Genomic DNA, 27,708 nt, shown 5'->3' with positions numbered 1-27,708 from the left:
CTCGGAAGGAGTCAAGAGAACTTCCAGGAGGGAAGTAGAGACTCAAAGGGAGTTGAAAAGTGTAATATCCCTTATTAGAGATATCCCTTCAACACAAGCAAACTCCAACCAGAGAAATAACAATAGTGCAACATACAATAATGTATACATAGAATATAAGCAAATACTCGAGAAATGCTGAGAGAAATGCTAAGCCATTTTATTATGTTGAGTAATAGAAAGAGTACAAGAGGTGATCAAACAGATAGCACCTCGACTCGCACAAGGCAAGTGAAGAAATACACTCAGAATGGTAAGGAAATGGCCTCTCTTTGAACTATGTCCAAACTGTCAGAGAACTGCGATGTTGTTACTGCTGCTAGAATCAAATGAGGATTTGGGGTTGTTCTCCTCCTCAGAAAATGTTGAAACTTTGGAATCAGCCTCTGCTCAATAAACACAAAAAAGCCCAGAAAGCTTTTCTAAAATGGCTAAACCCCGAAAATCACCCCCTTGGGGATCTACGCAATCCCTCAAGGCTCTGCGCTGCCCCTGAGGAGAATCCTCCAAAACTCTACCCGAAACTCTGCCAAAATCCTCCAATATGCAAGGGTTGATCCCTTGCTCAATCTCCAAGATCAAATCCTCCACAAAACCCCAGTCCGGAGCTCCTACCCAAAGAAACTGCATCCTCCCTCTCAAGACTACGCAATCACCAAAATGCTCAGCTCCTTCTCAACTCCAAAAATCGCTCCTCCTGCAAAACACTGATGAAACTACCTTGCCCAAACAAGCACTCAAAGTCCCCCGGGGCTAAGGGTGAGATCTCCGAATGGAGACACTCGACGCACTAAACAGTGCTGCAGACAAGCTAAACAGCCAGCGTGCTCTAAGTCGAAGTGACTAGCTCAAATGCAACATAATCGAATGATCAAAATGAGGAGGCTCCTCTCTCCTTTATAGCGTTGGCCTCTCTCAAAACCCTAAGGCCACCTCCTCCAATGTAGCCTCTCTCTTGCCACGTGTTCCTTCTCATTTGCGCAGTCCCTCCAAGTGTCTACGTGGGCCCCTTCTCTATGTGGTCCTTGGGCCCCCTTGGCTCCCCTTTTAAGTTACAACGTTGTGCTACTAGGGAGTGACTTTATTCATAAAGTGAGTTATGTCCCCCCTTTTTTCACTTTTTTATTTATTAATAACTATAGAAGACAAAATTGAGCAAAATCGAATATTCCAATTAGCCATGGCTAATTAGGAATATTACAGTCTCCCCCGGCAAAATGTTGCTTGTCCTCAAGCAACTGAAGTGACGGATGTTGCAAAATTTTCTCACTCTCCCAAGTGGCATCCTCATCCGGTAAATTCTTCCACCTCACCAAGAATTCTCGGACCGTCCTGCTCCGTAGCTGCCTCTCCCTGGTATCAATAATAGCCTCTGGCTGCAACACCAAATGCCCCTCATCATCCATGGGTGGTAGCTCATCTGTCACTGTCACCTGCTACCCCAATGCCTTCTTCAGGCATGATACATGAAAAACGTTATGAATCTTGCTGCCTTGGGGCAACTCCAATTCATACGCAACTTGTCCAATCCTGCGTATCACCCTGTATGGCCCATAAAAGTGGGGCTTGAGCTTATCAGCTCCCTTCTGCTTCAGTGATGACTGTCAGTATGGCTATAATCATAAGTAGACCAAGTCCCCTACCTCAAACTGTCTCTCCACCCGACCCCTGTCAGCATACAGCTTCTACTGGTTCTGCGTTGTAGCCATATTATCCTTGAGAGCTCGGAGGATATCCTGACTCTCTTGGATCCAAATCTTGGATCTCGGAGCCTTGTTAGCACCAAACATCGCGTCAGCAAAAGATAAAGGATGATTTGCATACAAAGCATAGAATGGTGACATACCAACGGACATGTGATGTGTAGTGTTGTAGCAGTACTCCCCCAGATGCAGCCATTTCAACCATGCTCGTTGCTGCCCACTGACATAGTTACGCAAGTAGCCCTCCAGCCACTTGTTAACTATATTCGTCTGCCCATCCGTCTGTGGGTGATAACTCGTACTCGGTGTCAACTCCGTCCCCACCAACCAGAAAATCTCCTGCAAAAACCCGCCCATGAAACGGTTGTCCCTGTCACTGATGATGGTCATAGGAAGACCATGTAGCGTGAAGACCTCTCTGAAGAACAACTCGACCACCTGTGATGTTGTGTAGTGTGCGGATATGGCAAAAAAATGTGCGTACTTTGTCAGTCAATCAACGACAACAAAGATACAATCCTTGCCCTGCACCATGGGCAACCCTATCATGAAGTCCATTGAAATACTCTACCATTTCCCCTCCGGAATCGGAAGAGGCTGCAATAATCCTATGGGATGGCTCATCTCCCCCTTGTTCCTTTGGCAAACATCGCACTCCCGGATATGCTGGAGTACGTCCTCCTTGAGGCCCTTCCATGAGAACCTCTCTCTAATGGCCCTGTAGGTTTTGGTAAACCCCTGATGGCCGACCAATGGTGAATCATGTGATGCCTGAAGTATCTTCTTCTTCAGCTGAGATCCCTCAGTCAAGAAGATCTGGTCCCTATAGTAGATGATCTCATCGATCACCCTGTACCTGTCATCTGACACCTGCCCATCCAGAATCTCACATGCAAATTTGTCCTTGGAGTACTCTACTAAGAGTCGAGCCCTCTAGTGTGTGTCCAAGCTCATAAGAGACAACGTGGCTGGTCTACGTGAAAGGGCATCTGCTACCACGTTGTTCTTACCCTTGACATACTCAATGTCAAAGTCATACGCTTGGATCTTACTGATCCACTTCTGCTGCCTCTCCTGTAGTTGTTTCTGCTCCAAAAAGAACCTGAGACTGTTGTGATCAGTCCTCACCCTGAACCTGTTAAACACTAAATACTGCCAGAATTTGGCCAATGCATGCATAATGGCCAGCATCTCCTTGTCGTATATAGAATACGACCTCTCATGCGGAAGGAGCTACCAGCTCTCAAAGGCTATAGGGTGACCTCCCTGCATCAACACTGCGCTAATCCCCTCTCCCGACGCATCACACTCCAAAACAAATGGCTGCGAAAAATCCGGCAATACAAGCACTGGGCAGCTGCTCATAACCTCCTTGAGCCTGTCAAAGGCTCGCTGCGCTGTATCCGACCAACTAAATGCCCCCTTCCTCGTCAAATCTATCAGGGGTGCAGCAAGCTGTGAGAAACTCTTAACGAACTTCCGGTAGTAAGTACAAATACCAATGAATCCCCGGAGTTCTGTCACGTTCCTTGGCTCTGGCCAATCTCTGATGGCCCTGATTTTCTCCTCGTGGACTCTCACTCCGTCCACCCCTATGATGTGTCCCAAGTACAACATCTCCGTCAACCCAAACTCACACTTGGAGAGCTTGGCATAGAACTGCTGCTCCTCTAAGATGCGCAACATTGTCTCAATGTGCTGGAGATGCTCCTCCCAAGTCCCGCTGTAAATGAGAATGTCATCAAAGATCACCAACACAAACTTCCTTAAGTGACTACGAAAGATGTGATTCATGCAAGACTGGAATGTAGCTGGGGCGTTGGTTAGCCCGAAGGGCATCACCAAAAACTCAAAGTGCCCATAGTGACACCTGAAGGTAGTCTTGGGAATGTCCTACTCCCTCACGCGAATCTGATGGGACCCAGATCTCAAATCAATCTTTGAGAAGAACCATGCTCCCCTCAACTCATCCATCAACTCATAGATCCTGGGTATGGGGTACCTGTTCTTCAAGGTCTTCTTGTTCAGGGCCCTGTAGTTAATGCACATCCTCAATGTGTCGTCCTTCTTCTTTACCAACACACGGAAGAAGCAAAAGGACTCGTGCTCGGCCGAATGTGCCCAAGAGCCAGCAACTCCTGAATGGCCCGCTCAATCTCATCCCGATAGGCCTTGGGATGCCTAGAGGGGGTAGTAATCACTGCCTGCATGCCCTGCTCAAGCTCAATGGTGTGCTCAAACCCCGGTCCGGTGGCTGTCCCGGCGGAATCTCCCCAAACACAGTGGCATACTGGTCAAGGATGAACTGTATCTCTGGGTGCACTGTCTGCCCTATAGTCCCTGCCTCTGATGCATGCAACTCCACTGCCCACTCTACGTCTCCCTTCTGAAAGACTGCCTCCATCCAATGAGCCGAAACAGTCTGAAGCGGATATGTGTGTTGTCCCCGTATCTTCTCATGCCTCCCTGTCTTCTCATCATCCCACTCCATCTCTAGGGCCTTCCAATTTGTCGTGACCTTCCCTAGAGTGATAAGCCACTGAACACCCAGTATCATGTTGGTGTCTGGAATATCGACCACGAAAAAGCGGTCAGTCAGTGTGTAGGTGCCCATCGTCACTGATAACTCTGGAACATAACAAGCACATACCATGGTCTGATGTCCTAGGACCAAAACTGAAAAGCCATCGAAGCTCTTTGTCTGTATACCTCTCCGCTCAACCATCTGTGCATCGATGAAGTTGTGGGTTACCCCACTGTCAACCAAAGTTGATACTCGTTGGCCACGTACTGTGCCCCGTACGCGCAGCATCAGATACTTGGGAACTCCTCGCAATGCTGCAAGGGCCCCTCTGTTAGGTGCAAAGGCTACACCGCCTGTTGCTAGTGGTGGAGGTGGCAAAGGATCCTATGCGGCATGACTATCTCCTACCTCCACATCATCCTCCTCATCCTTTTCCCCGCTGCTCTCGGAGAAGACCTCAATAAAATGTGCTTTGCTAGGAGCACATCTATGTCCCAGTGCCCACGGCTCCTGACAGGTAAAGCACAACTGCTTCTTCTTCAACTCCCTCCTGGCATCATCATCAATCTGTGCTCGTCTTGGATTCCCCTTTGGAGGCGGAATCCTCACATCCTTCCCCTCAGGCTAGAAAGCCTGTCTCTGGGGGTAAGGTGTCCAAGTCCTGGGTAAGGCATCCTGTAAGTCCCGAGTCCTGGTAATAGCATCCTTGAGTGTGGTTGGTCTAGTGGATCTGACTAGACCCCGAAGTGGCTCTGCTAACCCCTCAACAAACATGTAGATCCTCCGTGTCGCGGAGAGAGCTGACACCATCACTGAAATCCTCGAGAAGTCTGCAATGTAAGTCTCTGGGTTCCCGGTCTGTTTGAGCCTCGTCAGCTCAACAAAGTGTTGTTCCGAATCCCTCCGGTCAAACCTCTCCATCAGTCTCCTGGTGAACTCGGCATATGTCATCATTGTGGAGTGCCCGACTGTAACCAACCCATGGAACCACCAGTGCTAGGCCTCACCATCCAAATGTAACGTCGCCACCTTGATGGCCTCTGTCTCCGACATCTGGTTAAGCTGGAAATAAATGTCCAACTTCTCCAACCAAGACTTTGTTGAACTATTTGATGAGCCATCAAACGTAGGCAAGTGAAATCTACTAGCTGTGCGATGGGTGTCTCCATCATGATAATGCCGGTATCCTCTGTGATGGTCGCGGGGTCTACTATCCCACTGGAGCTGAACAAAGTCTCTGAATGAGAGAGCATCCCTGAACTCCTGCCCATAGGCCTCGTACTCCGCAAAATAATCGCCCATATGACCGGGCTCTGCCTCCTGCTGTGCTCCGGCCCCCGTGTCTGCTCCTAGGAAAGTGGGCATGGTAGAGCGTATAGGGGCATGTGAGGCCACCTATTGAGTAGTATCACGCTGAGTGGCACCCTGCTCTAGCAAATGGTGAAATGCACCCTATCCCTCTCCAACCTGGAAAACATGTGGGCTCCCACGCTGTCTAGCCTCCACCGCCGTGAATCTCTGCCCCATCACCTCGATTTGCCTTGACAGATCCTATACTGATTTGAGGAGCATGTCCACAAATTTCTTCCCGTCATCATCTGCCATCGGATCCTCCTGCTCTGCGTCCACCACAGGCTCCTCCTGTTTTGTGTTCACCACCTGAACACAGTCTCCCTCTCCGTAGGTGTTCTCCAACCTACGCTCAATATCTCTGTATTTCCTACCTCTATAACAGATGTAGGGCTTCTCCCTCGGTGTCATAGACTGCTAGCTCCACAGGCTGAGCCAGATCTATGCTCTGATACCACTGTAATATCCCTTATCAGAGATATCCCTCAAACAGAAGCAAACTCCAACCAGAGAAATAACAATAGTGCAACATACAATAATGTATACATGGAATATAAGCAGATACTCGAGAAATGCTGAAAGAAATGCTAAGCCATCTTATTATGCTGAGTAATAGAAAGAGTACAAGAGGTGATCAGAAAGATAGCACCTCGACTCACACAAGGCAAGTGAAGAAATACACTTAGAATGGTAAGGAAATGGCCTCTCTCTGAACTATGTCCAAACTGTCGGAGAACTGCAGTGTTGCTGCTGTTGTTGGAATCAAATGATGATTTGGGGCTGTTCCCCTCCTCAGAAAATGCTGAAACTCTGGAATCAGCCTCTGCTCAATAAACCCAGAAAAGCCCAGAAAGCTTTTCTAAAATGGCTGACCCCCGAAAATCACCCCCTTGGGGATCTATGCAATCCCTCAAGGCTCTGCGCTGCCCCTGAAGAGAATCCTCCAAAACTCTACCCGAAACTCTACCAAAATCCTCCAATATGCAAGGGTTGATCCCTTGCTCAATCTCCAAGCTCAAATCCTCCACAAAACCCCAGTCCAGAGCTCCTACCCAAAGAAACTGCATCCTCCCTCTCAAGACTGCACAGTCACCAAAATGCTCAGCTCCTCCTCAACTCCAAAATCGCTCCTCCTGCAAAATAATGATGAAACTACCTTGCCCGAGCAAGCACTCGAAGTCCCCCCGGGCTAAGGGTGAGATCTCCGAACGGAGACACTCAATGCACTAAACAGTGTTGCAGACAGGCTAAACAGCCAGCGTGCTCTAAGTCGAAGTGACTAGCTCAAATGCAACATAATTGAATGATCAAAATGAGGAGGCTCCTCTCTCCTTTATAGCGTTGGCCTCTCTCAAAACCCTAAGGCCACCTCCTCCAACGTAGCCTCTCTCTTGCCACGTGTTCCTTCTCATCTGCGCAATCCCTCCAAGTGTCATCGTGGGCCCCTTCTCTACGTGGTCCTTGGGCCCCCTTGGCTCCCCTTTTAAGTTACAACGTTGTGCTACTAGGGAGTGACTTTATTCATGGCTAATTAGGAATATTACAAAAAGAAAAGCAGAGATAGCCATGAACGGACTGAGGGATTAGGACAAGCTAAACAAGGCATCCAATTTTGTCATCTGGAAGGCCATAATCCTATCTGTTCTGGATAGACATCGCATCAAGGCTTTGGCCTTGAGAATCGTGGCTATCCCAGTCGACCCAGCTGATAACGAAAAGTATGAGGATGCGATGGGCAAGGCTAAGTGCATAATCCTTGATGGGGTCAAGGATCATGTAGTTCAGCATATTGTCGAGAAGAATACGGCAAAGGAAATGTGGGACACGTTGACGACATTGTATCAGGGCACTTACATGAAGAGGAAGATGCTACTGGAGAATCAGCTGCGGTTGTATCAGATGCAGAAGGGGGAGCAAATAGATCACTTCCTCAGCGGGTTGCAGGAGATTCAGGACCAACTTACTTCCATAGGGGCCACGCTGGATCAGGAGTTAATGATGAGGATTGCCCTAAACGCAGTCTCCGAGGAGTGGGAGACATTCGTCCTAAGCATTTTGCGCAAAGAAAATCTTCCAATTTGGGAAGAATTATGGGCAGCGCTTCGCCAAGAAGAGATCAGATGGCTGACCAAGGCGGGAAGTAGCAGCAAAGGAGCCCGGGTCAAGAAAGAGGAGGAAGAGGATGTGGCTCTGGCATCTACGGGGCAGCAAGGGAAGAGGAAGAAGAAGGACATCTCCAAGATTAAGTGCTTCAACTGTGGGGAGTTGGGCCATTATGCAACCCAGTGTCCCAGGAAGAAGAATAAGGGAGAGGCTTCTGACTCCAAGGCAGCACCAGCAAAGGCAGAGAAGGATGTAGAGGATAATGATGACTATGCCATGAGTGCTCATGTACCTCTAGAGAAGAGGTGGAGAGACATCGAGTTGTAGTCAGGAGGACTACAGAAGATGTAGGGGCAAGGATCCTTGAGGTACCCAAACTCTTGGATCATATCCGGCTATAGGAGCCTCGAGCGACAGTAGCAAGATGACTGATGTCGGTAGAAGCAAGATGCGGATGGAGCAGTAGAAGAGTGCTAGAGTGCAATACTCCCTGGCAGCGCAGAGAGGCTTGTAGTAGTGCGAGAGGCATAGTGGAGGTTGCAGCAGTGTAGGAAGGCACAAAGGTGTTTGCAGCAATGCGAGAGGCACATAATTGTTGCAGCAGCGTAGAGGCAGCAAAGGGAGCACATGATAGCAGCAGAGAGAGCTTCAACATCAGGAGGGCTTCTAGCCTGACAAGGATGTCAGTAGTTGGGTAGATCAATTACCATCGTCTCAGTAACTTAGTTGCAGTGCAACAGTAGCAGTGGTAGTGCTATGGGCAGCACAATGCAGCATGATGAGAAAGGGCTGCAGTGCAGATGCAATGATGGGAGAAAGGACCAGCAAGTAGCACGGATGTAGAGGAGTTGTCGTACAAATGTAGCAGTGGCAGTGGCAGAGCCATGGGCAGCAGTACAGGATGCAGCAGTGCAGAGGATGTTGAGCAGTAAGGCCAAACATCAGCACATGTACCGGTGCCGAACGATCAGAGTGATGTTCAGTGATGGAGCATTACTAGAGCACATTCCTCCCTAAGAGGAAGTGTTGATTTGGGGTAGCATCGGATGTGCTCTAGCCATGAAAATTGGTGAAGAGGCTAAAGCACATGAGATCTCCGAGACCCAGAAATGGTTTGGGGAAATTCCACCCAGTTAAGGAGATATTAAAATAATTGATATTTTTAATGGGTTACTAAGTATAAACTTAGGAAAATAAAAATATTAATGGGTATTAATATAAAACTGGGTGAAAAGGTTCTAAATGACATGGATCAAGCCAAATCTAATCTTAGTCGTTGACTAGAGATTTAATCTCGACCATTGAAGACTCAACAGAAAAAGTATAAGAGGAGGCTTGAGGGTCAATTGGAGATACACCAAGATTAATCAGTCCGTTCGATTTTCTAAAGCAAGGTTTGCTAAGAGAAATTGAACCAGTGATCAGAGTTGCAGTGAGGGACAGTGAGTGCATAGCAGAGAGGCAGAGATAGTGCCGGAAGACCAGCGCAGAGGGCCAATGTGAGTGACGCAGAGGTTGCAGAAGTGACGCAGAGGGCCAGAGAGCCTGCGCGGAGCATCAGAGGGCTGATGCAGAGGGTTTCAAGCTGACGCCGAGGGTTTTAGGCTGACACAGAGGCCAGGAGGGCTAACGCAGAGGGTTTCAGGCTGACGTAGAGGCCAAGAGGGCTGACGCAGAGGCCAAGAGGGCTGACGCAGAGGCCAGGAGGGCTGACGCAGTGCCTCAGAGAGACGTTGGAGAGTTTTCGTGGAGCAGACTTGCCGAATATCTGCTTCTGAAGAGAGGTATTACTTCCAGATTGATTTCTCTGTCGAATGAGCCAGTTTGGCACCTAGTGGTACTCAAGAAAAGTTGTTTAATAATAAAACCCTCAAAACTGCTGCACCGGTTTTCCCAAATTGGGTTTTTCCGAGTACAACTGTCCAAAAATAACGGTATTTGGGATAATATGGAATATTTTAATGCATTAGACCTTCAAGCAATTCCTAGGGAAGGAAACAAACAAGCTGATGAGCTGGTTGTTGCTGCATCTTCATTACAGCTTGGAGAGAACTTGGTGGATGATAAAATTAAGATGGAGATTATCTTTAGGCCATCAATTCCTGATAAACTAGAGCATTGGAAAATCTTTAATGATGAAAGCTAGGTGGTTCGTTTTTTAAATAACATGGAGGAATTTTCTGAATTTAAAGTTGGCTACAAAGAGGAAGGATGTGATTATCAGGAGTGTAATGTGGTGACAAATCCCACTCCTAGGGAACGTGTAGCCTTGGAGCAAGTGTTCGACAGACATGATGCATCAAAGAGAAAAGATGATAAGAAAATTGACCCAGGGGAATTCATTGAAGTGAATATTGGTACCCCTCAAGACCCAAAGATTATTAAAATAGGCAAGGGTGCCAATATGCAAGAAAGGAAGAATTCGATAAATTCACTTCATGAATACAAAGATGTTTTGGCTTTTTCATATGATGAGTTGAAAGGTTATAGGAAAGATGTTATGGAACATACTATCCCTCTTAAGGATGAAAATGCCAAACCCTTAGGCAGAAACTTAGGCAAATCAATCCTAAGTTAGCCCCCTTTGTGCAAAAGGAATTGCAAAAGATGCTTCAAGCTGGTATTATTGCTCACACTAGGCATTCCACGTGGTGTTCAAACTTGGTTATTGTGAGGAAGAAGAATGGATCAATCAGGTTGTGTGTAGACTTTCGAAATCTTAATTTAGCTTGTGAAAAGGATAATTACCCTTTACCTAATATGGAAACATTATTGCAAAGGGTAACAAGATCTGGAATGATGTCTTTGTTAGATGGATTTTCAAGATACAACCAAGTCTTGGTGAAGAAGGAGGATAGACTTATACATTCACCACACGATGGGGTACTTTTGAATATTTGAGGATGCCTTTTGGATTAATGAATGCTAGAGCAACTTTTCAAAGGGCTATGGACTATGCCTTTAAGGGTCTAATTGGGAAATTTATTGAAATCTATCAAGATGATTTAACTGTTTTTTCTAAAAATGGGATTTCCCATGTAGGCCACCTAAGGAAAAAATTTTATAGGTGTAGAGAGTATCGAATATCCTTAAATCCTACTAAATCTATTTTTGGAGTGACTGAAGGGAAGTTGCTCAGTCACATCATTTCAAAGGATGGGATCAAGATTGACCCTGAAAGAGTTGAGGCTATTCAAAAGATTCATTTCCCTCATAATATTAAAACCCTTCAATCCTTCTTAGGAAAGATTAATTTTCTTAGAAGGTTCATTCCAAATTATGTTGAGATTGCCAAACCCATCCAAACCCTCTTAAAGAAAGATGTTAAGTTTGTTTGGGGAAATGAGGGTAGAAAAGGTTTTTGGGAAATAAAGGATTCTATTGTCAAAGCACCTGTTCTAATAAGCCCTTATTATTCAAAGAAGTTTTGGATTTTCTCTTTTGCATCCAAAGATACTATTGTTGGGGTGTTGCTTCAAAAGAATAATGAAGGGAATGAGCAACCTATTGCTTTTATGAGTAGGTCCCTTCAAGGGTCTGAGTTGAAGTATAGCACCATGGAGAAGCAAGCTTATGCTTTAGTCAAGTCTCTTAAACAGTTCAGAGTTTATGTGGGGTATTCTAGGATAATTGTATTTGTTCCCCACTCTGTTGTAAAGGATATTTTAGTCCAAGCGAATTGCTTAGGAACTCGAGCTAGGTGGGTCTCGAAGATTCAAGAGTATGATTTGGATATTAGACCTACCAAGCTTGTGAAAGGCCAAGGATTGGCCAAAATCTTGACTGAAGGAAATGAGAAAGCGATAGGAATGATTTGGAATTAACTTCATCAGAACTTCAAAGATTGGGTCAACTTGAATGGTATAAAGACATTAATTATTATTTGCAAAATTTGTCATGTCCTAACCATTTAGTTGGCCATAAGAGAAGAGCATTAAGGCTTAGAGAAACTAAGTATTGCATTATGAAGGATGGTCTAGGTTGGAGAAATCTGGAGGGGGTAATACTTAGGTGTGTTGATGAAGTTGAAGCCGAAAACCTTCTATTTGAGTTTCCTTCAGGATTTTGTGGAGGGCATTACGCTGCTAAGACTACTACCCACAAAATCTTGAGAGCTCGTTATTTTTGGTCTTCTATTTTCGCTGATGTGCACAAGTATGTTAGAGGTTGCCAAGCTTGTCATCTATCTGCTGGGAAGAAAAAGTTAGCCTCTTTGCCTCTTCAGTCTATGGTCGTGGAGGCTCCCTTTCAACGTTGGGGCTAGATTTTATAGGGAAATTTAATGAAAATTCGAGTAATGGCTACTCATGGATTATAAGTACCACTGATTATTTTACTAGATGGGTAGAGGTCGTCCCTACAAAACACGCCACCAACAAAGTAGTGATAGATTTTCTTGAAGATAAGATTATCACTTGTTTTGGTGTCCCTACCAAGATTACTACCGACAATGCCAAGGCTTTTAGCTCTGCTGAATTCTCATCGTTTTGCTTTAAGTATGGCATTGTTTTATCCCATTCATCAAACTACTATCCTCAGGGTAATGGCTTAGCAGAGTCTAGTGATAAGAATTTGATAACCATAAACAAGAACATAGTAGGGGATAACAAACGGGCATGGGATAGTAAAATTAAATATGCTTTGTGGGCTGATAGAATTACAAAGAAGAGTTCTATTGGGAAGAGTCCCTTTGAGTTAGTTTATGGCTTGGATGTTACCCTTCCTGTGCATTTGAGGTTACCAGCTTACCAATTGCTACAAAGTTTTACGTCTAATAAAGATGTTGTGCAATGTAGGATTGACCAAATTGTAGAATTGAATGAAACCAGAAGAAGAGCCTTTGAGCATTGTTGTAAAAATCAATTTAAGGTAAAAAGAAACTTTGACAAATCATTTAGGAATAGAATGTTTTCTAACAATGATATGGTTTTGCTATGGGATCGTAGGAATGAAAAGCCAAAAAATCATGGTAAGTTTGATAGTTTGTGGCTTGGACCATACATTATCAAGATAGCAGCGAGACAAAATTCCTACCATTTGAGCACTTTGGATGGAGAACCACTCAAGTTACCTGTGAACGACCTACTGCTCAAATTGTTCTACAAAGAAAATATCTGATGCCATGGGGCATCTTTTTGTATCATATTTCTAACCTTATCTTGTGTCATTTTTGTTTAATTAGTTTTATTTCATGAATAAATTGTCATTTATGCTCTTAGAATAAATTTCCATTTCTTCGTTTCTGTACTTTATTTCATTTGACGATATTTTGAATGGATACTGTTGATATAAGTCTTTTGTCGGTTGATGCAGATTCCAGGTTCTTACACACTATCACTTTGTATCTAGTATGCATCCCCATATGGAGCCAAATGTTGACCACTGGAGTGGTACCTGATGATTATATGAAGACTCCATGCCCAAGGATGATCCAGAAGACACTTGTACCATCAGATATCATCAGTCAACAGAGTTTTTTAACTCTACTTCCATCTTCTCATCATCTTTATTGTACCCAGATTCCACACCCTGCGAGGAATTGTAATAAGTGATACTAGTAATGATGAGCTTTTGAGTCCGTAACAGGCCTAGGATGTTGGGACTCGATCAGCAAACGAGTACACCTTGGAGTGTTTCTTTTATTTGGTTAATTATCCCTTCTTTTTCAGAGGCGGATAAATTTATGGGTTTTTTCACTCACTTATTACCCTAAAGCCAGGGTGACAGTTTGAAGGTTGAGCCCCTAACACATCTTAGTGTCTAGAGTCGATGTATATTACCATACTAGATCACACACAAAATATTCGTGGAATTTGGCTAGGTCTAAATAGGATTTTTTAATAATTACAAATTTCCTGCAAAACGAGATTTTTTAATTATTTTCTATGTAATGGTATAAATAAGTGGCCTTAGGAAATGTCTCGGTCATGTGACTACTCGAAATTCATCCTCAAAGGCCCACATTATCCTAGGACCCACTTTAGGGGTCAAAAATGACTTATAGTCCCTCAAAAGCTGATTTTTCAAATGACAGTAGCAAAAAATGAGAAAAAATATTCAAAAAAATGAATAATTGGGAAAATTTATAATTTTTTCCAAACTCAAAATGTTATGTTATGCCCCGGCTTGATATTCTGATGCTACAAAGATGGCCTTGGTATTTTCCTTCGCTTCAACCATGAATTTTGTCCTCAAATCAACCCTTACAACTAAGCAGTTACATACCTCAAGAAAAATAGACAATACAACAGAACATGCTCAGGCTATGAATCCTATCCTCACAGATTTATAAGGTAATACAGTTACAAGGTTCAACTTGACAAATTTCTCTCTTCAAACAACTTGTGGACAAAATTTTAGAGCACTGATAAAAATTAGAAATCTTGTTGAACTTTAATGGGAAAATGTGCAGATTTCATGAATCTGAGGTTTCGCTCCTTGGCAAGCAAGCGCGTCCTCCAAAATTCGAGCAGCTAAACAGCTAACTCAACCTTCCTGATAAATAAATCTCTTGAGATGAAATGGCTGAAGCAGTAACTTGGCCCTTTGGGATTTTGTCTCGGCAGATGGTTACTCAACAATGAAAACCTCTCAGTTCCACTTAGTTAAAACTTCAGCAAACTGTCATTACAAGGTTTCATGACATCTACAGCAGCCATAACACTCTAACATGCTACCAGCATATACATCTCTCAATACAATCAAGCTATAGTAAACAAATCAGCAATATGGTCTTTGCATAACAGTAGCAAGACTTTATAGTCATAGACATAAAACAGTCATAACCCTAGCAACCAACTCTTTGACCAACTCTGACTTATGAAGATAGCTCATGACTTAGTACCAAATACAACACACTCTGATTGACATCATTACATGGCCTTAATATAAATACATGACATGCATTAAACTCGGCCAAAGCACCTCTGACTGAAGCGAACAAAGTTTCTTCTAGAAATTAATTACTCTAGAAAACTTGGAATATAAAGATATCCACGAGGATACAAATATTATATTAAATAAGTGAATAAGAATGATAATGAATAAGATGATTTACAATGAGAACGAGAGGCTTGCTTATATATCAGGCAAGTGTCTCTTCATGAAGAGTCATGTCTCAATTAGACATGCCTCTTCAACCTATTTACTATTTAATTAATAATTATTTATGCTTATTATCATTTATATTATTTTACATTATTTATATATATTTTATTCGTTACATTGTCTCCTTCCTCAAAAAGCTTTGTCCTCAAAGCTTGTCGATGACAAAAGGCTTGATCTCTTTTTCGGCTTCAAATGTATTTCTGTCTTGGAACAGTCATCTTCGTCGATACAAGTTGTTATGATCTTCTTAGTGACAAACAAAATTGTCGCACTGAGAAGGGATCAGACCATCCCAGATTAATCTTCTGTATAGTATTCTGATCACTGGAATTTTTTAACGACTCAACATAATACTGGATGGAGGTTACATCACTATTATATGGAACATCAGTTTGTTGTTTCTGGTCTGAATGGTACCGATACATAGCATGGTTGATTGGTCTACTCTCGTGATTCGGATGTCGATATGGAGTTTTTAGATTTTCTTCTGGCGAAGATGTTGTTGAATTGGTTATGGAACATTCACTTGGGATGTCCATTGTCTAAACTGCAACATCTGAGTGTGTCGTTTCTTTAACTGACTTGTCTTCTTGAGTTGTCATATTCACTTGATCGGTATTTGTTGTTTTGTCATCAACTTGAATTCCTACATTTGATGCTTCTTTCTCGATAAGTTGTTGTACCTTGTTTTCTAATGACTTCTTATCCTTCTTAAGTTTCTTAATTTGCGACAGTAATTTTTCGCTATGGTTTTTAAATCGAAATACTTCTTCATTTTTGTCAACATTGATTTTGCCAATTTCTTTTTGCATATTTTGCATTTTGTGGTACATTTTCCTATTGAATGTGGCTAAATATGATTCTTTCTTTTCAGTTGCATCAACCTCCGACGCATCATTCCAGGCCTGACCCAAGGTGTGGGCAAGGGGAAAGGATGAGTTAACCCTATGTGGACCCAGTGGAGAAATGTGGACCCAGGTGGGAGAAATGATGAATAGGGTAATAATGAATGGAATGGGGGTAATATATGCGGATAAGGGAACGAGACCACGCAACCAAAATCAGGGTTTCCCGTGAAATACCATCCCTAAAGCCAAATGGTCAGTAAAAGAGATCCCACGAGACTAGAATCCAAGGTTAATATCCAAAGGAATCTAGGGGACAAGAGCACAGACCTAGCCCATTCTTTCTGCCAAATCCCCCCATTAATCCATGCCCAAAAGTGTCCATGATAAGCAAACTACAATAATCAATTACCAAATTACAAGGCATACCTTTAGGTTTTAGAGGCCCACCTTCAAACATACGATCATGGCAGATGGGCTAGGGACCACATGGTTGGCTCAGGTGGCGAAGAAATGGCACAGTGAGCTAGCTAGTGGCTGTAAGGGGCTGTTGGCTGCTCGCTGAGGACCATCTTGGAGAAAAAAAAAATTCTCCTAGGGATATCACCCACAATATGGTGGGTAACAGGTCAAAGCCTCCATTGTAGACTTCTAGGGTTTATGTCATGATGTAATAGACCCTTCTAGGGCATTGTCAATCAAGAAATGAATTTATTTTGATGTAAATTAGGTTTTATAAGCATCCTCCACCAAGTCAACCTCAAACTGGACAAGTTGACCTAATTGAGGGGCAGAATCTCCTATATAAAGGCAACAACTCGACCTCATTTGGAGCACTCACTCAACAAGTTCGATCTGCAATTCATGGGACAAGAGAAAGTGCGAAATTCAAGGAACAAGAAGGAAAGGGCTAGCGAAAAAGAGGACTTTGTCAAGCACAAGTAGTCAAAATTTTCTCCTCTCACACATGTAAAGCTATTGAACTGTTGGAAGGGACGAAACTACAGCCCTGAAGCTGGGCCGAAATTCTGAAGCTGGGGTCGAAATTCTAAAGCTGGGAAGTCGAAATTTTGGGCTAAAGTTGTATTTTCAGAAGTTGGAAAGATCATCTATTGGAAGGAAGGGCTGACTTGGTGGAGGAGGAAGGTCTTTTGGTCTAAGGTCTTGGTCTATCTCAACTTGAATTTGCTAGTGGAAGAGTTTGACTGGGTTTTCCCCTATAGAGGGGTTTTAGCCCTGGCTGAGTGCCTACATCTGGTGTCATTGATCTTCATGTTTTGTTTTGATGATTTTTTGATGAAACAAAGATAAAAGAAGAACATAAGAAAGTTAATAAGAACACAAAGATATCACAAGTAATTATCAACATAAGAAAATCTTTCTTCCTTTCCGATTTTCTAACATACCAACCACATGTAAAGATTCCAAAACAAACTAAAGGAATTGAAACTCAAGATCAAAACCTGGAACAAACAAGAATTTGGCGATATTTTGCACGATAAAAAGCAACTGGAGGCGAAAATGGAATAGCTGCAGAGCTAAATTATTAGACAGAGACGAACAGAGGATATAGCTATAGAGGAGGGAAGAATTATTCATGAACATGAGGAGAGGCGTTTGATCATTTACAGTGATCTGCCCTTATCATACTATCTCTTGTTTGATCATTTTTGTTTAAACCCTAACCTTTAGGGTTCACTGTAAATCCCTAGACTCTTGATGCTTAGGGTATGTTGACAATGAAACCCTTAGTCTACTTAGGGTTTGTTGATAAAGTCTAGAAATAAAATTCTACTCTTGATGTTTATGGTTTGTTAATGTTATAAAACCCTAGCCTTTTAGGGTTTGTCGATGATATCTAAGTTAAAAGATAAATAAATTAAATTAAAACCCTAGATTTTAGGGTTTGGTGAATTTGGGTTTATAACAAAACCCTTGCAATGAAAACCTGGGTGTATGAGCTTCCGCATGATTGAAACCCTAGTCTAATCAAATTGTAGTATATCAAATCTTTAAAGTTAGATGTGTGTCTAGGGTTTACAATAAAAACCCCTGGTAAGAGATTGATATAAGAATGAATCCCTAGATATGAAATGCCAACTTGATTGTTGATGATTAATGAAATCTAGGGTTTGTGATAAAACCTTAGAAGAATCTAACATAAAGTTCTAGGGCATAATATTGAAAATGTAAAGTGTTATGATTGGATTGCCAACATGATTCGGTTGTTGTTATCAAGGGTTTAAGTCTCGGTGATGAAATCTAGGGTTTACGACAAAAACCCTAGCAAGTTGTTGAAGTCCAAAAGATGTAACCATTGTTGACTATGAACCTAACTAGGTTTAGATATTTGATGTCTACAGCTTGATTATTTTGATGCTTCCATTGTAATGGCATAATTTTGATATAGTTCACTTCATGTTTCTGTATATTTGTACTTGTTGTTGAAGATTTGCAAGTACATGATCTTCAAGATGTTGAAGATGTTCATAATTGAAGATGACTTGAAAAGGGAATAATGATGGCATATGAATAGATGACCTTGTTATGAAAGTATGATATTCCTGAAGTTTTAATAAGTTAAAGTTTCTTCGATCATACGAAGTTGTCGATCTCCCTAAGTTGAGAGGGAGCTTGGATGAAAGAAATTGTATATCTCTCTAGTTGAAAGGGAGGGCATAATGTGACAATTAATGATCCGGATTTAAACAGGAACGCAACAAATTACAGAGATAACCATATACACAAAGATGCAGCGGAAATAATACTTCATTTCATTAATGGAAAATACTGAAATATGCTTACAACCAGAAATGGAAATAAACCAGCTAGGGCGATGGTAGCTTATCTCTGAGAAGAGATGTGATGGCTACATGCCTCTGAACTGTGTTACAATGAGGCTCGAAGGCCTTTTTATTGTTGAGAAATAATGGAAAACCCTTAACATTCCAAAACCTAACCCTAGGAGATGAAACGCCAAACTGTGGGCCCCGTTTGGGGTAAATTGGTACATCAACTTCCCGGGGTCGTAACTTTGGCATATGATCTCTGTTTGACGCGTACAATAGCTCGTTAGAAAGATCTATCCCAGTACTATCATTGTTGGAACGGGCAACATGGGTCCATTCCATGGACCCATGTTGCCCCCTGATTCCCAAAAAAACGTCGTTTAGGGCCTCAAAACGGCTCCGGAAGTTCAGAACCCGAAAAACTGCTAAAAATAGTAAGTTGTGCTACAATTAAGGAAACTGAAAATGCTGAGAAAGACAATGGTGGGGGTCCAGGTGGACTTGGCAGGTGGCCACCAATATCCACCTGGATCAATTAAAACCTTGAAGAAAGAATAAAGATCGCGGTCGCAGCCTTGTAGATAGATATTAGTGAATGGAAAAGTTGTAAACAAGACTTGGATGATCCAGAAGAAGTGTTGAGGTTGAGTTTGGTGTTGCTATAGAAGTTAAAGAAAAAAGCTTCCTAGATGTGTTTGGGTAATACGATGATGAGTCGATGACCTAAGCAGCACCAGTATATTCGAAAAACCCCAGAGGTCTGATTTAACTTATATACAAATTTTATTACTAATTGGGGTTGTGATTGTGCAGGATCTCTCTGTAAGAAGGTTGAACGTTTTGAAACATGCTTGGACTGGTGGATATATCTGATTTAGTTGCTAAGGAGATATGAAGCATCTTGGGGTGACAAGATGCTTGGGAGGACATCCGGCATACCTGTGATGATGTCTAGATCCCGAAGTAGGGAGGATGGCATTGGTATTGGAGCTCTGACCTTGGATACACACCTAGATCTGTGGGTTGGTGTTAGAGTGTAAGCATGATGGTACCTATAGTGGTTGAAGCTTGGAACACCCCTTAGTCCCATTCAATTAGATACCTTGGTCAAGTATCTAACTTGTAGCACTATGTGTGTTGTGACTCTTCATAGAACTTATCATTTTAAGATCTTCCATGTACCTTTGTATATATGTAATTATGAATACCTCCCTAGTTAAGAGGGAGTGTTGAAGAATGTAACTAGTGTAGGTCTTCATAATTGTATTTGAAGTCATGATGTAATGTATTTTCCAAAAGAAAAGAAAATGGAATTTTATTATAAAAAGAAATTGGCTTATTAAAGCATGGGTTTCATGCTTGGGTCAATGGTTAATAGGTAAAAGCACCCATTGTGTGCTCTAAGGATTTTATTTTGAGTCAAAGTCAAAGTCATGAGGTCACAGACCCATTGGGGCTCTTGTAAACAAGAAAGAGAATTTATTTTTGTGAAAAGTGTCTTAATGTCCACCAAATGATCAGATCGGCCAACCCTATAAGTCGGCCTTGAAGGAACCCTTCCAGCGCTCAAGAAGACTATAAATATGATGTAATTCGAACTCATTTGGTAGAAAACCAATCACACATCTTTTTGATCCAATCAGAAATAGATAAGGAATGCGAGGAGCCTAGGAAGAAGCATGAAGTCCAGCAAAGGAATAGGAGGATTCTTCTTCTGTGAAAGAAGCGAATTTCTAAAGATGTTAGGGCTTCCACGGGTCTTAATGAAGCAGAATCTAGCAGTTGACTTTGTTGAAGTTGATCTCTTGGATGGGTGGTTGACCTGATCATGGTGTGTTGGTCTTTAGAGCCAAAAAGGTCTTGGCCATCTCAACCTAACTAGAATCTATAGTGGAAGAGTTTGACTGGGTTTTCCCCTTCATTAGGGTTTTGCCCTGTCTTGGAGCCTATCTATGGTGTCTTATTTGATCTTCTTGTTTGGCATTTGTCTTGATGATAAAAGAAACACAATTATAATAATAAGGATCTAATATGAAGACCATAACAATTTGTCAAAGGAAAGAGAAATCATTTTAAGAAACCTAATCTATATGCTACACTAATTTCTCAACATGGTATCAAAGCTTGGTTCGTTTGTGTAAGGGCGGGAAGAAGGTCAACAAAGGCTACAAGGCATCAAGGAGAACCTAAATACCTTAGACTAAGCTCCTAGAAGCATCAAACCAAAATTCTAGGCACATCTAGAAGCCCTAGTCACTATGTTAAGGCCGAGGGTTTGAGAGGCTCATAAGCTCTGTTCTAGAGCACTGAAAGGCTAGTCTGATAGCCTATAGAAGGTTGAATCCATTTATGAAAAGACCGAAGTCCTAGGTGTATTCATCAAAGTCTAAAATTGTTATTAAAGGAGATTGACATTTCTATGTTAGCTCAGAGACCTGAAATTTCTATGTATATTATTTTGGTGGATTCTTTTTCAAAGGGCTTGTTTTAAAACTTCAATCTCTTGAAGAAGGAGCCAAGGCTCTCTTGAAGACCTGAACATAAGTATTTTGAAAGGCTTGTCATCGATATACAAGCTCACCTCAGTCTTGAAGGAGAAACGCAAACCCATACAATATAGAATCCATGAGGTTGTAGCAACCCTGTGGTACATATATGTATACAAAGTTCAAGCTCGAAAAGTAAGGCCGACCTTGGAAGACAAAAAGAACAGTCATCCTGAACACATATATATACAGTTCGAATTTTGGAAATGTTTTCAGAAAGCCATATTAAAAGGGTCATCTCAAGAAAAGCAGAAGTGGTTATACGTTGAAGGTTATCCTTTGAAGAAGCCAATGACATCTAGAAGAAGTTGTAACAGTGATTGGAGAGCATCTCTAAGACTTGTTAAGGAATAGTCTCCTGGATAGAAAATCTCTTTGATTGTCCTATAGCAGTCAGTGGTAGAAGTAGCAGCCTATTATCTTTGTTTCATAACGAGAAAAGCAAACTACAACAGAAGGGTGCATTTGAGATCTATTGATGGCATCTCCAGCAAAGAAGCTTATTGAGGATCTCTAATAAGCTCCCTCATTATAGTCCTTTCAGAAGTTGGATAGAGCAGTGATATCAAAAGGTATCCATGTTTGATGACTCATTGGAAAAATAAAGATTGCAATACCTTTTTGAAGTCTTCACTCTTAAAGAGCAGTTAGAAGAGCATGGCATCCAATAGCAAGCCTTGTAGCAAACCTTGTAGTACCCTCTATGATCTTGGAGGACAAAGGTACGTAATCATGAGGTACGTATAATTTATTCATTTGTTAAGGGTCTAACATGAGATATTTTAGGGTTAGTTGCTTATATGGTTCTAGGGTTTGTTGTCTTTTTTATAGAAAGTTGTTGATATTGGAATTGATATGTAAGACTATAAACCCTAGGTGGCACATGAAAACCCTTGTCATATGGAAACCCTAATCCTAATCACTCATTACTCTTGACTTCTAGGGTTTGTAGGTAATCTAGGGTGTCAAGCTAAGTTGTAGGAAACGCAAGTACAGGGTCCGTTTCCGTACGGAAACGAAACAGAAACGCGTTTCCGCGTACCGTACGGCCTGGAAACGCGTTTCCGGCCGTACGGGCACGTTTCCCGAAATGGAAACGTGCCCGTACGGCCGGAAACGCGTTTCCAGGCCGTACGGGCCCCGTTTCCCCAAAAAAATTACTTGTTTTTTAAATTTTTTTTTTTTCTAATTAGTTTTTAAATTTTTTTAGGGTTTCTAAGCTGTTCTAGAAGAGAGAGAATATGAAAATTTAAAAACCCTAATTCAAAATTTCATCCATATTCATTAATGCTTTATGATTGCACATATATATATTAATAATTTTTAAATGTTTTTAATATATATATATATATATTATTATATATATTCGCGTTTCCCCGTTTCCAAAATTTGGGGAGGTCGCGTTTCGTTTCGCTTCCCCGTTTCCCCGTTTCGTGCAACTTAGGTGTCAAGTAAACCCTAGTGTTGATTGAAGAAGAAGATAATTTGATTTTTGCTAGATCTAGGGTTTGTACTTGGAAACCCTAGGATTCCATCCTCCATTGTTGCATAGAAACCCTAGATTGACAAATTGACATCATGCTTTTGGTATCGCATATTTTGCTTGGTTGTATTTGTCAATAAGTATTGCAGGTATAAAGATTATGGCTAAATTCAGAAGGAGCACTTCAAGGAAACCCTACAAGGTTTGTAAAAGGAGCAACTCAAGGTATGTCTAAGACCATAAGATTTTGTAGCTAAACTTCTTCATTAAAAGATATGATCATTTTGAAATTTGCCTTGTATTACTAACTTTCTTATGTTTAGGGTTTTGAATCATAAGGATTCTTGTTAGGGTGATTAATCATTAGATTGAATCTACCCTTATCATACTATCTCTTGTTTGATCATTTTTGGTGAAACCCTAACCTTTAGGGTTCACTGTAAATCCCTAGCCTCTTGATGCTTAGGGTATGTTGACAATAAAACCCTTAGTCTACTTAGGGTTTGTTGATAAAGTCTAGAAATAAAATTCTCCTCTTGATGTTTATGGTTTTTTAATGTTATAAAACCCTAGCCTTTTAGGGTTTGTCAATGATATCTAAGTTAAAAAACAATAAATAAAATAAAACACTAGATTTTAGGGCTTGGTGAGTTTGGGTTTATAACAAAACCCTCGCAATGAAAACCTGGGTGTATGAGTTTTTACATGATTGAAACCCTAGTCTAATCAAATTGTTGTATATCTAATCTTTAAAGTTAGATGTTTGTCTAGGGTTTACAATAAAAACCCTAGTAAGAGATTGATATAAGAATGAATCCCTAGATATGAAATGCTAACTTGATTGCCGATGATTAATGAAATCTAGGGTTTGTGATAAAACCTTAGTAGAATCTGACATAAAGTTTTAGGGCATAATATTGAAAATGTAAAGTGCTATAATTGGATAGCTAACATGATTCAGTTGTTGTTATCAAGGCTTTAAGTCTTGATGATGAAATCTAGGGTTTACGACAAAAACCCTAGCAAGTTGTTGAAGTCCAAAAGATGTAACCATTGTTGATTATGAACCTAACTAGGTTTAGATATTTTATGTCTACAGTGTGGTTATTTTGATGCTTCAATTGTAATGACATAATTTTGATATAGTTCACTTCATGATTTTGTATATTTGTACTTGGTTGTACTTGTTGTTCAAGATCTATAGGTACATAATCTTCAAGATGTTGGATATGTTCAAAAATGAAGATGACTTGAAAAGGGAATAATGATGGCATATGAATAAATGACCTTGTGATGAAAGTATGATATTCCTGAAGTTTTGATAAGTTGAAGTTTCTTCGACGATACGAAGTTGTTGATTCCCTAAGTTGAGAGGGAGCTTGGATGAAAGAAATGGTATATCTCTCTAGTTGAAAGGGAGGGCATAATGTGACAATTAAAACCTTGAAGAAAGAATAAAAATCATGGTCGAAGCCTTGTAGATAGATATTCGTGAATGGCAAAGTTGTAAACAAGACTTGGATGATCCGGAAGAAGTGTTAAGGTTGAGTTTGATGTTGCTATAGATGTTAAAGAAGAAAGCTTCCTAGATGTGTTTGGATGATATGATGATGACCAAAGCAGCATTAGTGTATTTCAAAAACCCCAGAGGGTTGATTTAACTTATATATAAATTTTATTACTAATTGGGGTTGTGATTGTTTTGATGCATGCTTAGACTAGTGGATATATCTGATTTAGTTGTTAAGGAGAGATGAAGCATCTTGGAGAGACAAGGTGCTTGGGAAGACATCTGGAAGGCCTGTGATGATGTCTAGATCCCGGAGTAGGGAGGGTGGCATTGGTCTTGGAGCTCTGACCTTGGATACGCACCTAGATCCCTGGGTTGGTGTTAGATGGGAAGCTTGATGGTACCTATAGTGGTTGAAGCTTGGAACACATGTTATTCCCACTCAATTAGATACCTTGGTCAAGCATCTAATTTGTAGCACTGTGTTTGTTGTGACTCTTCGTAGAACTTATCATTTTGAGATATATGTAATTATGAATACCTCCCTAGTTAAGAGGGACTGTTGAAGAATGTAACTAGTGTCGGTCTTCATAATTGTATTTAAAGTCATGATGTAATGTATTTGTCAAAAGAAAAGAAAATAGAATTTTGATAAAGAGATTGTCTTTCGAATTAATCACATCATTGAGTTTTGACCAAAACTCAATGATGTGATTAATCTAAAAGACAATCTCTTTATCAATATGGATCACAAAAGTCTAAGATCTATCAAAATAAAATTTTATTACGAAAAGAAATTGACTTATTAAAGCATGGATTTCATGTTTGGGTCAATGGTTAATAGGTCAAAGCACCCATTGTGTGCTCTAGGGATTTTATTTTGAGTCAAAGTCAAAGTCATGATGTCATAGACCCATTGGGGCTCTTGTAAACAAGAAAGAGAAAATTTATTTTTGTAAAAAGTATCTCAGTGTCCACCAAATGATCAGGCCAGCCAGCCTTACAAGTCGGCCTTGAAGGAACCCTTCCAATGCTCAAGAAGACTATAAATATGATGCAATTCGACCTCATTTGGTAGAAAATCAATCACACATCTTTCTGATCCAATCTTAAGTAGATGAGGAATGTGAGGAGCCTGGGAAGAAGCATGAAGTCCAACGAAGGAATAGAAGGAGGATTCTTCATCTGTGAAAGAAGCGAATTTCTAAATATGTTAGGGTTTCCATAGGTCTTAATGAAGCAGGAGCTAGCATTTGACTTTGTTGAAGTTGATCTCTTGGATGGGTGGCTGATCTGATCATGGTGTGTTGGTCTTTAGAGTCAAAAAGGTCTTGGTCATCTCAATCTGATTTGAATCTATAGTGCAAGAGTTTGACTAGGTTTTCCCCTTAATAGGGGTTTTGCCCTGGCTCGGAGCCTATATCTGGTGTCTTATTTTGATCTTCTTGTTTGGCATTTGTCTTCATGATAAAAGAAACACAATAGTAATAATAAAGAGCTAATATGATGATCACAAGAATTTGTCAAAGGATAGAGAAATCATTTTAAGAAACCTAATCTATAAGCTGCCCTAGATTTCTCAACAGATCAGCATGCCCAAGTTCGCCAATTGGACCACAATGAAATGATCAGTTTGTTTGCTAATATTCTGCACAATCAGGGGCATATTCTGGACATCAAGCATCTCTACGAAGAAATCAACAAAGGTTGCAAGATCATATGTATGGTTTTGAAGGACGGATGGCACACATGGAATCACATATCCATGATGCGTTTCATCGCCCAGCTGATAGAGGTAATAATGCTAATGACCCAAATGAAGGAAATGTGTAATGAGGCAAGTAGAATATCTTCTGATTTTTGGTAAGTTTTGTGCCTGTTGGGCTCTTGATATGAAGCTAGATAGTTTTGCCCAGTTACTCTGAGTTTTCTTTTATATGTACCTAATGGCCAACAAATCCGGTCGGAGTGAGGCCTTGTCTCTCTGGTTTTTGTCCTCCTCATGATGTATCGTTTTCCTGACTTAATAGAGCAAAGTTGACTTTAAAAAAATGTAAATAGTACTCATCAGACAAGTTGACAATAACAGAGATGGTGGAAGACAATACGTGATTGTACTAGGATGTGCTCAATACCAATTCAGAATATGTATGTACACACAAGGCAATGTACTAGCTACGCTGAAAAAATAATATGCATGGAACTAACTAACGCACAAAGCTTCACGTGATGAGAAACACATTCACAAGGACTGCACCGTAGAACATGGAGTTTCTTCTGTGTCGATGCAGAATTTGTAACTACTGGCAAAGTCACTTAAAACTTGCACTCAGCCTCATCCTTCATCAGGACATGCCATTTGGGTGGCGTAGACAATCGCAGAAAATGAAATCCTAGTGAACAACATAATACTCTATCAACCTCGCCATGAACCTCTAATTAATCAAGCTTCCATGCTTTATGAAAGAAAGAAAATACAGAATATAGTTGAAGTTAAATTCCATCAGCAAATGTTTCAGCTGGATTTCATATCTCCAAACCCTTCAATTTTGTTTGTAAAAACCCGAACCCTCAATTTAGTTTATAGTTACATTTATCCTGAAAACGTCAATACATAGTCCACATGAATGTTTACAATAAATTCCATGGACCATATATAACAGCAGAGATGGCACAATTGCCTTGGATTTCCTTTATAATTTATTTATTTAGCCTTCGCTCTCATGACCGATAAATTCAAACTAGCCATTTAAGCATTTACTCACAATTCGGTTATTTCTTGGACGGACCCAGGTGGACTGCTGAACGACAGGTGGATACGACAAGGAATCGCAACGGCAGAGGCGAAATACGCACCCCACCGAGGCCATTTTCGAGTGCTGTTCGTCCCGCCCAGTGTCTGAGCTACAGTCTCAACTGATTACAAAACACCGGGGCTGAGCTACAGTCTCAACTGATTGCAGAACACCGGGGCTTTTACATTTACACTGTGCCGCTTTGCTTTAGAGCTTTTACAGGATATATAGCGTGTGGCCTCATTTTTTCACCGATCACTTTGATTTTAATTTGCTCGCAGAGTAAGTTTTGTTGGTGGGTGAATGTTGCATGAATGTTGCAATCGTTGCACTCTCCTCACAGTTTTCAACACACCTGATATTGTCATTTGAAAGGCTTTCTACTGTGTGGTTATTATTTATATGATAAAATGACATGCTTTATACTGTGTGGATAATATGTATATGATCGCGTTTTTACAGGGGAGATGTCAAGGATGAAAAGTTTGTGAACATTTTTTAAATGTGAGAAAAAATAGAATGGGTAAAAAAACAAAGAGTTAAAATGTAAAATATTAATGAATGTCAAAAATAATTTTATATGATAATGATTTATTGGGTTATCTTAAATTTATATAAGGAAAAATTATAAATTTAATTAATATAAAGTATAAAATTATAGGTTATAATAAAATTATGGACCAAAAAAAATAATAGAATAAATAAACATAAAGTAGAAAGTCATTAACTATAAGCTATTCTGGGAAGCTATTTTAACACAATTAAATCTAGTCACTAAAAATGAATCTCTAGATAAATTAAAAATTCAAATTATATTTATATATAATATTTAATTGAATAGAAATTAAAAATATATTAATTTAATAATATTTTTAAAATCAATTAAGATTAATAAAAAATAACCAATATTAATG

The 27,708-nt window shown here is 40.8% G+C and overlaps 1 protein-coding gene across 7 annotated transcripts in view; it reads right to left on the bottom strand.

Annotated features, from left to right (window-relative positions):
- LOC149185411 (uncharacterized) overlaps positions 1-27,118 on the bottom strand; it is a 272,063-nt gene extending 244,945 nt beyond the window's left edge. The window contains exon 1 of one of the 7 annotated variants that reach the window (XM_089417931.1): positions 26,765-27,118. In XM_089417931.1, the coding sequence (XP_089274057.1) occupies positions 26,765-26,869 (105 nt within the window). In that variant the 5' untranslated portion in view covers positions 26,870-27,118. The remainder of the gene's footprint in view (positions 1-26,764) is intronic. The other 6 variants (XM_089417926.1, XM_089417925.1, XM_089417927.1 and 3 more) reach the window with 6 other exon arrangements.
- Between the last annotated feature and the right edge of the window lie 590 nt (positions 27,119-27,708).

This window comes from Pinus tabuliformis, chromosome 3_2 (assembly GCF_031772625.1).
Source record: "Pinus tabuliformis cultivar Carrire ecotype Pingquan chromosome 3_2, CPIR1, whole genome shotgun sequence".
Taxonomy (NCBI): Eukaryota; Viridiplantae; Streptophyta; class Pinopsida; order Pinales; family Pinaceae; genus Pinus; species Pinus tabuliformis.
The sequence above is the reverse complement of the archived record's forward strand: the minus strand, read 5'-3'. Positions and strand labels throughout refer to the sequence as shown.